The 12,616-nt window shown below is 42.4% G+C and overlaps 1 protein-coding gene across 1 annotated transcript in view; it reads left to right on the plus strand.

The window, feature by feature from the left end:
• The first annotated feature begins 1,959 nt into the window (after positions 1 to 1,959).
• LOC124613546 (CD63 antigen-like) overlaps positions 1,960 to 12,616 on the plus strand; it is a 62,907-nt gene continuing 52,250 nt past the window's right edge. Inside the window, exon 1 of the mRNA XM_047142261.1 lies at positions 1,960 to 2,101. Coding sequence (XP_046998217.1) covers positions 2,036 to 2,101 — 66 coding nt within the window. The 5' untranslated portion in view covers positions 1,960 to 2,035. The remainder of the gene's footprint in view (positions 2,102 to 12,616) is intronic.

Raw genomic sequence — 12,616 nt, forward strand, 5'->3', positions numbered from 1 at the left:
TCTACTGGCCCTTGGTGGTGTAAAGAGGGTAACATCCTAAGTCTATGCAGTTGAAAGATATGACCATTTATGTCACATATTTTGACAAACGCAAACTCACTCATCGAAACCTATACGGTACTTCCCGATGATCTAGAATCATAAAATTTGACAAGAAGCAATGTTTCACAGTTCAGTTAAAGGAAAAAAAATCCGTAAATTGTTAATTCGTATCTTCAACAAACGAAAAAATATTTTTCGTTATTTGTTATCTGACTGTCTGTCCTCCTGTAAAGACACCTTTTTCTCAGGAATGGGCAGACGTGTAATCTTGCTTGTATCGATACCAACCAAAAATGGTCTAGATTCGCGATTCCGGGGATGGATGAACTATCTGCATATATAATTAAGTTTGTACGGAACATCCGGTGCGCGAGTCCTACTCGCATTTATTTGGTGTTACAGAAAGGTACGGCCAAACTTTCAGGAATCATTCCTCACACACAAATAATGAAAAGATGTTACGTGGACATGTGTCCGGAAACGCTTAATTTCCATGTTACAGCTCATTTTAGTTTCGTCAGTATGTACTGTACTTCCTCGATTCACCGCCATGATTTCATACGGGATACTCTACCTGTGCTTCTAGAACATGTGCCTTTACAAGTACGACACAACATGTGGTTCATGCACGATGGAACTCCTGCACATTTCAGTCGAAGTGTTCGTACGCTTCTCAACAACAGTTTCGGTGACCGATGGATTGGTAGAGGCGGACCAATTCCATGGCCTCCACGCTCTCCTGACCTCAACCCTCTTGACTTTCATTTATGGGGGCATTTGAAAGCTCTTGTCTACGCAACCCCGGTACCAAATGTAGAGACTCTTCGTGCTCGTATTGTGGACGGCTGTGATACAATACGCCATTCTCCCGGGCTGCATCAGCGCATCAGGGACTCCACGTGACCGAGGGTGGATGCATGTATCCTCGCTAACGAAGGACATTTTGAACATTTCCTGTAACAAAGTGTTTGAAGTCAAGCTGGTACGTTCTGTTGCTGTGTTTCCAATCCATGATTAATGTGATTTGAAGAGAAGTAATAAAATGAGCTCTAACATGGAAAGTAAGCGTTTCCGGACGCATGTCCACATAACATTTTCTTTCTTTGTGTGTGAGGAATGTTTCCTGAAAGTTTGGCCGTACCTTTTTGTAACACCATATTATATATATATATATATATATATATATATATATATATATATATATATATATATATATATATATGCGTAACCCCTGTAAAAACAATGTGAGTTTGAATGTTCAGGACTACCCTTCAGTCTGCTGGATGTTTTCTGTGCAGAAACTAGTTAACCATAGATTACTAAACCCTCGTAAAATTTACGATTGCAGTTGGATATGAAACAGGATATTTGTACTTAATTTGGTATGTAACATACCACTGAGGATCTAACAGTTGTAATTAACTACTGCATAATCTATAAATTATGACTTCCTTTCAATAAAATGTGGAGTTAGTAAACTTTACGACAGTTTAGTAGCAATGTGACATGCCTCCCCCTTTATTGAAGTGTTCTAGAGTTAAGAAAGAACCCGTTGTTGCTGTTTAACAGGTATTCCAAAAGCAACAGCATTACTGCTCAGCGATGAAATGCATTTCATCGCCAATGTACTCTTAATTACCGACGTCTTTCTCCCTAATTTTCGTCACAGTAAAATGCAGCTTTTTCTAAGTATTGTCGACCGCGTCGAAACAGAGCACCTACCTGGGGACTATCGTCAAGAGAAACAAATGGTGTGCCAACGCGTTCTGTGATAACGCGAGAGCCGTCAAACAACAGCACTGTACGTAGGGACGTGTCAACACGGGCCGGCGCGGCGTGGTGCGCTGCGCTGGCGCGCCGGTCATCCCCTCCACCGCCGCCACCCCGCGGCCCGGCGGCCACGTCGGCTGCGCAAGGCGCCAGTCTCCAGTTACCCAGCGTGCAGCCGCCGTAGTGGACGCGCAGACAGCGATTCGGACACAGCGACAGCGCAATGGGTCTCCGCGGAAGCTCCGCCTGCGTCAAATACTTGCTCTTCATCTTCAACCTCATCTTCGTAGTGAGTGCTCGCATTTATCTATCGCTCGCGCCGTCGCCCGGACATGAACAGGAAGAAACAGCTATGTCTCGTGCCGAGGTTCATCGGGGTAAGGTGTCATTCGGATTTCACTGCGCGGCATCGTCACGGCCACCTGCACCCGCAAGTTCGTCGGATGGGCCTACTGCTTCTCTTGTGTGGTGTCACTTTAAGCGCGCTCGGCGCGTGGGCCATCGACTTTCCCGTGTCGCCGCAAATCTGCCCCGCCCCTTTCCGTGTCGCCGCTTTCTTCAGAAATTGTTTCCGGTTCTGTGTATAAATCTAGATGGTAAACGCTCTCAAGAGTTTGCTGGTCGGTGATTTGCCACTCTTTATCAGGAACTTTGGAACCACACACCACGCGGAAGTCTTGTCCACCGCTTTTCCCTGTTGCCAGCACGTGAGTGAGCAGCTTGTATCGGGCAGCGGTGACACGTTGGCCCGCCTAAAGTGAAAGTGTCCGTGGCAGCAGACTGCAGCCTCAGTATTACTAATGTTAGACGGTATTCCAATGTAATTGGTTTTCTTGCATGGTAGTGACGAATGAGGCTTCCGAAAAGTTAGTTGGATCAGATGGCGTGTTCGAATTATGTTAGCTATAGCAACCTGATATAAACATACGATTACTCACACTCGTGCATTCTTTTGTTGAATTTGTAGCGACCAGAAGTTTCTTAGTCTTCCGTAAGAGCGTACTGCAGTCAAAATCTTTCAGTGTGTATAGCGTATGATCTGGCTGCAGAACAAGAGCTGAACAGGGACTTCAAACTTTATTACAGTTTGTATCGAGAAACTTGGTTGGTATCGCTTCATACTCGGGCATTCACTGTTCGGGACAGTTTCCTAACTTTTTAGTCCATATTGTGTCCGGGTAGATATTAATACAACACTCTCGTCGTGAATGTCCATTACTTTCTCGTGGACTGACAATGGTACTGCTTCACGACCCAAAATTGTCAATGTTAGCCATTTTATTCAATCGTCTTTCAGGCGACACCCAGAAGGGGAATATTTCAGATATTATGTTCAGTAACCACACTGCCATCTTCAGTGTGAGTCGGTGATAATTAAAACCACTTGCTATAATCACTACTTATGAACATGTGGCACTTGCCTTAGTTTGTCACATGTGAAAAATACCCGGGAATGTTAAGTGATGTCTGATTAAAAAAATTGCGATGGTACCAAGCAAACTGTTTGTCATCTGTCTGGAAATTGCCTCTGAATAAAACCTAAATTTCGGTCACAGTTGCAGTGCGCAACGTCTTTGTATTCGGCGAGTGACTTTGACACCTTACAACACTGACGACAGTTTTATTAACTGCTATGATCGCAAAAACAGGCATTTACGTGAATGAATTTTCTAAAGGACGAAGCTATTTGCCAGAAAGTGTTATCGCCCATTTTATATCCATTAATTCTTCCGCCACTGTAACAAAGGGTATTATACCTAAACGTAATTTAGATTTATCGATTTTTTGATTTGCAGTTACTTGTATTGGCCGTGTTTGCAGTCAAAATTTTTTGGATTTGAGGTCCGCCAGTTATGCAAAACACCTGTTTTCTCAGTACCCAAACATGTTTCGGCACCACTGTGCCATCATCAGTGGGTTTTCGTTTTTATTTTTCTTTACATTTGGTGAGCATGAATTTCCTTGACCACTTTTGTTATGACAGGCAGCTGGTCATGTTTTCGTGTTTCAAGCACTTCCCTTCTCCGGTTCATGCTGAGATGTTGTGATGCATACGTAGCTGTAACATTTATTTTCCACAAATAACTTAGTAAAACGGTTTACACTAAACCAGAATAGTGTTATTGTGGTTTGTGAAAGTGGTCCAGAAAACTCATGCTCACTAAATGTAAAGAAAAATAAAAACGAAAACCCACTGATGGCACAGTGGTGCCGAAACATGTTTGGGTACTGAGAAAAACGGTGTTTTGCATAACTTGTGGACCTCAAACCCAAGAAAGTAATTGATTGCTTGAAGCTAATAGACTTGAGGCCTCGTTCCTACACGATACCGTAGAGCACGTACAAAATTTGACAATGCTGAAAGTTTTGTGCTGGCAAGCTTGCATGGCTAGAACAAGCACTCCACCAACACCTGGCTCTGCGCTTGTAGCCAGGAGCGCGCGCTCGAGGCTCGCCTGTGGCGTAATGAGCAGAGTCTGATGCTAGGTAGGCCGTTTCCACGGAGAGACAGGGCCTGCTGCTTGGCCCCTCACTGCTCTCCATTTCATGGAGGCCTCACTGGGTGCTGTTCGTACGGTCGGCCGAAGCAGCTGATAGGCAAAATCCCTGCAAGCGTCTAGACACCAGTGTATACATAGCGAAGGTAAGGACGGGTGGGCTACGGCGTGGTAGTGGACGAACCACGAAGTCTTGGTTATGATTGGTTAATCTGTAGAGTAGGTAAAGGTCTGCCCTAGGTTGGAAGGTACCTGGTTGAGATGAAGCTAACGAATGTGAAATAAAGGATGTGGTGAGTGATCTGTAGCGTAGCTCAGTGACTAAGTTCACGCCACATTTAACGCACATTTTAGTATAAAAATTAAAAACGTGTAAAGCCACAAAAGCTGCATCAAAAATCTGAGTATTTTGATGCTACCGCTACGGTCGCGGGTTCGAATCCTGCCTCGGGCATGGATGTGTGATGGCCTTACGTTAGTTAGCTTTAAGTAGTTCTAAGTTCTAGGGGACTGATGACCTCAGATGTTAAGTCCATAGTGCTCAGAGCCATTTGAACCATTTTTGAATGAAAAAGGCAAGGCGGTCACTACTTAGCTCGTACCGACGAGTATAGTCTAGTTTGGAGTTTTGTGAAGCTGTGCCGACTAAAGTAATTTTTGTTGCGTTTGCATGAAGAGTTCAAAGTATTCGAAACAGCTGTGGTGTTTGGGAAGATCATTCCTCGATGGAAAGCTTTCGGTGAGATTTGTCTATGGCTTACATGGTATGTTGTAGAGACAGATGACACGGTAACCTAAAGCACACAGGGCAGGCAGGGAGGGGCTGGAGCAAGAATTAAATCTGGTTCAGGTTAGGGCCGCTTTCACCAGCATTCCGCGTCTAACATCGCTGGGTTGCGATTACGAAACTAGCCAGCAGGTGGCGCGTGCTATCAGCTGCCAGCAGGTGCTAACACTTCAATTTCCTACCTGCAAGAACAGCTTACTAATCTTGCCACAAACCAAAAGGCGGTCTAGGACTCGACCAGCTTCGGAAAGCTGGTAAAGTTACAGGACTGCATAGGGAATAAAGCACTGAATACAGTTCAAAATATTTTATAGAGGTGTTGTACAGCTTCAATGAATGTTAAGAATTGCATTAGCAATACAGACCTGTAACGGTGTAGTCTGTTACAGACGATCGATTTCGGTCTAGGTTCGTATCACCGGGTCCAATGTACCAAAGTACAAAACATGTGTAACATTTAAATATGCAGCTGTTACGCGAAACCTTAATCACAGCTTAAATCACTGTACCAAAGTACGTACGTTATGTAGTAACCAAAAAATGCAAATGGTTCGTAATTCAATTATTAATGTAACATGCATTTCGAGTTTACACAAACTTACTGATCATTCTATTCACTAGCAGGTACAGCATTTACAGTGCCTTAAATGCTTCATTGAATATTTGACCTCCTTTGTTCAGTGGATGCCTGGGCAGTTAAATGGACGTAATTTCAATGATGGAACAATGTACATCTGACAACTTACTCCAATTACGCAAAAGCATAGGTGGTATGCTTTCGTAGGTGTTTTCTTCGTGTAAGTGAAATGTTAAGCATGTGCGTATCTGCAGAATGTGACATACACAAAGGCAAAAGTAGGTAAGGTAGTAACATGAATATGTATAAACTGCGCTACAGGTACTCAGAAAAATAAGTTGTATTTTTAATAAAAATTGAATAAATACTTCTATAACCACAGAATTATTCACTAGAATCACCGAGCATACATCAGTTATTAGGAAGAGGCCAGATTTTACAGCAAAAGTTTCACAGCTTTGTCATTTAAGGTATCGCGTAGTAACTGATAAGGGTCATTTTTCAGCCTCAGGTCGCTAAAGTGTAGTGTGGAGCGATGTTTTATTAAGGCAGTATGTCTGTTTCTAAGTATGAATGTATGAAGTAAAGATAAAATAGCTATGCGTAATTGGTAGAAACTTTCCAGGATAATGGTTAGTTCGAAAACTGACAGTGAAACATTTTTCGTCTGTCGCACAAGATGAAACAATTTTGTTAAATGTTTTTTCTGCAGCGTATATTTTAGGGAAATAGTTTGCCCATCAAAAGCACTGCATTATAAAATAAGAGAACAGCACAGGAAAAGATCCCGGAAAGGAAACAGCGTTCAAGGAATCTGTTGGTATTTAGTTTCGGCTCCTTGATAGCATGTACTTGCTAATACCTTATATGGCGCAGTATCAGACAAAATTCAGGAAAAACTAAGTGCGGTAGGTAGCATGCAGGTACTATAAACTTTCTTTGCACCGGGAAATGAACAGACAGTTTCTCAAAATTGTTCATGCGCTCTATGGCCAGGCTGGCAAATGTAACACGCTGTTTTATTGAGCAGAGAGCGCCGGTAAACAGTCGAACACTGAAATCGCTGTGGCAACGAAGCTTGATTGAAGCTAGCCGGCCCTTGACGCCGTATTGGAGCCGAACACTTGTTGGCCGGTTTATGTAACAGGATTCGAGTCAGAAGCATCTCTTGACGTATTGTCTCATGTGCACTTATCGGATTCTTGGCACGAAATGCGTTGTTTCTGTAGCTTCAGTGTATATCTCGAAGATACCAATGCTTAAAGACAGCAGAAAAGATGGGTCAGTTAAGTTTTAATATTTTTGTCCGCTCATGAAACAAGTGCAGAATTTGCAACAAGAGTAATATTACATTTTGTTAAAGTTTAGATTTCCGGTTTCGAAGTTGTTTGTAGCATTTTCCAGTGTTATCTTTGGAACATTACTTCACTCGTCATTCCGAAATCGTTGTCCTGAACATAACAGGGAACTCGTCAGAGAAAGGAATGTCACTTGTGACCTATACAGTAAAGTGGGACCTAAAAGGTGGAAACAAGGAGTTTTACTCAAGAGGTAGAAGATGTACTTACGAGCAAATCATTATTAGAAACCGAATCGTATATTTGAACGAAAAGTTCCCAGGGGCCTTGGGTATGCATCTGAAGTTCCAAAATGCACTGTTATCACTATATTAAAACGAATAGTGTTTGGTTAGATTAAAATGGTTTACCTGTGCTAAATTGTAGTTTCGTGGTTGTATGGTAGTGTTCTATATTTGTGCTGCCAGTGCGTGTAAAGAACGCGTGTCGTTAGTAATACCTGCCTATTTGTCAGTGCTAATGGTGTTTCGCTTTCTCGACTCTCACGTGACTGTGCTAACAGAGGCACAGAATACGCTGGTGGTACCAACGCCGTGTGTAGCGCTACAGGGAATATGCAAGTTTTCATAACTTACGTGGGGCTCTTGGAGAGGCATTATGCCACTTTAAATATTCAGTAATTGATAAATACACCCTATAAATGCAATGTAGCTGATTAACAAACTGTTCGAAACTGCTAAAAGTAATGTTTTAAAAATATAGTATCAGCTTAGTGGTTATTATAAAACGTAAACTTCGTATTACTAAGTTATCTAAGGGTATGCACGGACACAAATCACGTAATGCTGAAAATGCTCGTGCGTTTCCAAGTTCCACATTGGCCAACAGTAATGAAATATAAACGTAGAGAGCAGCGATCAGTCGCTTATGAAACATTGTGATGGACTAGTTTCTTCAGACTGATATTCAGGTGACATGCAGAAACTTGCATATTTATAGCAGGACGCTGGGAGCTCTACATTTGTTCATTGTGGTAAGAAAGGAAACGCTTTCTCACCTCGTATGTTACGTGGCAAGTTGTTAAAAAATAAATTCCTTCACTTGCTGTAGTGCTGTGGGCGACTTGGTGTTAACAGGAGGTACCATTTTGATCACGCCGAAATCATTCTGCCACAGTAAGTAAATAGTTTTTGACAGCTTTCCATGTTACCTGAGGCGATACGTGTTTCCCATATCGTCGCAGTGAAGAAACCTCCAGTGCCCAACATCGCTGTATAGATATGCAAATTTCTGCCTCATTTGAAGAGTCGGATGCCCATGAAGCTAGTCTATGAAAACAAATATTTCATAAGTAGCTGGTCACAGCTATGTTTTCATGTAGTTTACAGTATCCACAGTGGAGAAGCTTAATTTATTTTATCCGGTGTTCCACGCAACTTCCAGATATTTGCTGTTAACCATAGTGTTTGTGGCAGGGTGAAAAACGTCTGGAAATGATTTTTGTTTGTAGGTAACTCCGTTCTGCAGATAGGCATATGCTAAACATGTTACTTCTTACACGAAGAAAAAGAAACCTACAGATATTGACTTTGTCTGATTTCATAAATATCTTGTGGCACGGTAGAGGTTTGTAAATTTTAGGAACTTTACAATGCGATACGGAGCTGTAACGGTATATTTTGTTAGACTGGCGTCACTATACCAAAAATTGTGTAATACTAAAGTATGCAGCTGTTCCGTGAAACATTAGATATCTTATGTCACTGTAACAGTCATTACACAACCATTTCAGCTAGGCATTTGCGTAATTGGAAAAGTTATAGATGTACATTGCTCCATCATTGAAATTAGTTAATACTTAACATTGTCCTTTTAACCTCTTACATTTGTGTGGTATATTCATCCACTGTAGAAAGGTCAAACATTCAATGTATTGAAGGCAATGCACAGAGATACAAACTACTGAATAGACATGTCACTTACGTTTACATGACCATTATTTCAAGGGAGATGTAATCGCAATAAATTTCAATTGCACAGCTACATCGTATTTCCTTGAAATGAGTGACTATGGGTATAAACATGAAAAACTGGCATACTTTATTTTTACTCCTAACTCATATGGTATATTTCGTGGTAGCTCCACAATTTTGCGAGTCTTGTTGATAACTTTATACCACCCCTGCTGATCGGTTCGAGACGAACGCATCCGTTGAATGCCTATACTGACCAAATCAAAAAATGGTTCAAATGGCTCTGAGCACTATGGGACTCAACTTCTGAGGTCATCAGTCCCCTAGAACTACTTAAACTTAACTAACCTATCACACACATCCATGCCCGAGGCAGGATTCGAACCTTCGACCGTAGCGGTCACGCGGCTCCAGGTTGTAGCGCCTGGAACCGCACGGCAACTCCGGCCGGCTATACTGACAATTAAACAGCCCTCTCTCATGATCTCTTCTATACGCATAAGCTGTCAACCCTTCTCCACTCCTCGCATTTCCTCGAGCCAAACTGTCTACTTCCCATAAGAACAGGCAGAGCGAAGTGGCGCAGTGGTTATCACTCGACTCGCATTCGGTACGACGACAGTTCAAACACGCGTCCGGCCAACCTGATCTAGGTTTTCCGTGATTTCCCTCAATCGCTGAAGACAAACGCTGGGATGGTTCCTTCGAAAGGGCACGGCAGCTTTCCTTTACCATCCTTCCCTAAAGTGAGCTAGTGATCAATCTCCAATGACCTCGTTATTGACGGGACGCTAAACACAAATTTCCTCCTAAATAGAAGCACGAAGAGAAGAGACAATAGTAGGGATTAGAATATGAAAATTCTTGGAGATCTGTTGGGCAGGGAATTTGGTCTATAGTACTTCGCGGAATTAGTGATCACTTGCAAAATATGAAACAGGCGGTCAGGAAGGGAGCAGGGAAATTGTTAAAATGGGAGATTCCGGGAATACGGGACAGTTGGTCACTTTAGCTGGAGATAGCATCTGGCTTAGGACTGCGTTCAATCAAATCGCTGGGAACAGTTTTCGTGCGCATAGTTAATCACCGTTCCATCATTTTGATATTTCATTAGACGTTTTACTATCTCGGATAGTCTAAACAGAAACAAATTGCAAGGTTTGTATATGGACTCTCCTGCCCTTCTGCTTGAGAATTCTCCCGTTATTTTCCTGCTGCGATTACGCAATGGCTATGGCTGACATGTTTTACGAATTACTGACACGTAGCAGTGTCGATTGAACCCACGCGAACATATTCAGGTGCCTTCAGACAGAGATGGTTTTCAAGTGAGCTTGGGCGGTAGCGTTTGGCAGCGGCAGCGGCGGCAGGCCTCGGGCCCGCGGCTGCCAAACCAGTTTGCTCGCATAGCAGACAAGGCGAGGCTGCCGCCGCTTAGGCGTAACGTAACGCAGCGGGGCACGCGTCTTGGGCTGCGATACTCCCCGGCACCCGCTCGTCACCGAGAACGCGTGTTGAAGCGCCAGTTAGGAACACAAACGTTCAACCACCACGGTATCAGGAAAAATGTGATTGCACTGGACGTTAACGGATCATCACAGAAATACTTCCTCAAATGTTGCTCACTCAAGGTGGAGCACCAGCTTGAGTCGCGGGTCAACCCAATACTGAAGGTTGAGGGGAAGTTGGCATTAGTGTTTGAAGTTCAGTATTAAGGAGCTAGCAAAGGTAGTTCAGTAATGACCAAATAAGATATTAGAGCATGTATGAAGGTGTATAGTCATTGCCCCCCTCGCTCAGTTCGCGAATGAAATAAGACAGAAAATCTAAAAATACTGGTACTCGGCCAAGCTCTGTGCCGTGGCTTGCGGAGTGTATGTTGCAACCGGACAAGAACAGTGACGCAACTCAGAAATGCAATACTCGATAAAACTCGACTTGAATTCAATGAAATTGTATTAATAGTTAACCTCCCTTCAAAGTAATTTTGGCAGTGAATTCCATTAATTCTGTAAAACAGTAATATGGACATGCAGTTCTCCCTCGTCGAATGTTACCAGTTAATTATTAGTCCATTGAGTTGTCACTTTCTTGCCTTTCTAAACGCTTTGACTCCTCGTGTAAAAAGTCTTTTCCATCACAAATACTTTTTACTTAATGTAATGTCATAAGACATTCGGACCTACATCAGGCAAAATTAGTACTAAAGTCAAAAGAGAAACGTAAGAGTTAAAATGTTCCATTATGAAATAGGAATGTAAAAGGACATTGATAAAATTGGACAAGTAACATTAAGTAAAATTTAAGGAACACAGTTTACAGAAACATAGAATCATAAATTGCCTAATACCAGAGAGCAATAAATTTCGCCGAAAAAGGGTTCCAATGCCAGCTTTCATTATACCAGAACTTTTCTTCAGTTTATTGGTTTTCAGACCGTGCTCATCCACCCACCTCAACAGTGTAATGTCAGCTGTGACGATACGAAAGTAGGGACAACACAACAGACCGCGAGTGGAGAAAAATCTCGGACCCGGCCAGAAATCGAAAGCGGACTCCTTCGCTTAGCAATCCGCCGCGTTGACAGCGCAGCTACTGAGGCGGACGTGTAAAAATTTTTCTTTTACGATGTAAGCACTGCAGTGCAGGGATATTATTTTCTGTTGGTGTTGTTGGCGATGATATGAGCGTATGCTTTTTGCTCATATGTAGTTTACACAAAACTCCTTGGTCACTCTCCTGCACTTTGTGTACTTTGATCAGGTTGTCCGTCTCTTATGCTCGCATTTGCGACTCCAGCACAATTGGAAGAAAAACTTCTACCATTATCGTTTAAGATTATTGGGAATCTATACATGGCAATGTGCTTATAGTGTCTGAATCTTACAATACCCTTGAGCCATGCATGCCTGAAAAAGTTTTGACGTGGCATTTAAAGAAAACTTTACCTTGAACAACTCGAATGTTGTGGTTCTTAGCCAAAATGTCCCCCAGTAAAAATTAAACTATATCAAATTTCTTTCAAAGATACTATTCATTTTTATCTAGGACTAATAGTTGTCATAGGTTCCAGGTTCCAGGGTATCGGAAAACAGCAGCTATTAAAGTGGTTTAAGGGGATGTACGTAAAATTGGTAAGAAACGTTTTTTTGCCAGCGGCTAGTTCTGCAGCATTTTAGAATGTCTCAATTTTCCAGAGTTCAATTCGTGCTACAAATAATAGAACAGCTCTTGTTTCAACCAATACGCAGACCACGCCCCCCCTCCCCCCTCTACATAACTCATTGTTTGTGAGATTTTATGTCGTGCCATCAGAAAAGGCATCTGAGAGTAGAGCTGTGAGCCCCTTTACGATCAGATTTATTTTTAAAAAATACGTACTTCACAAAACACAACCCAAACGAAAACTTCCATAACGTCATTTATAAGAGACCCAGACACTACGTTTATGTACTGCTGCTGAAATTTCGTCATTTCATGCCTGTCTGGTGTTCATAGATGGTAACACTGGAAGAATTACCACCCTTACGAAACTAGAATTTAATGCCAGTTGCTTCACTGAAAACTTATTGAAGACTGATGTCCGTATTGCTGGTTCCAAAATCAGTGATCACTGCCAAAAGGGCACGCTGGAAGCATCACACTATAAGAGCTACGTGAGGATCAAAAAG

The sequence above is a fragment of the Schistocerca americana genome, chromosome 1 (assembly GCF_021461395.2).
Source record: "Schistocerca americana isolate TAMUIC-IGC-003095 chromosome 1, iqSchAmer2.1, whole genome shotgun sequence".
In the NCBI taxonomy this organism is placed as follows: Eukaryota; Metazoa; Arthropoda; class Insecta; order Orthoptera; family Acrididae; genus Schistocerca; species Schistocerca americana.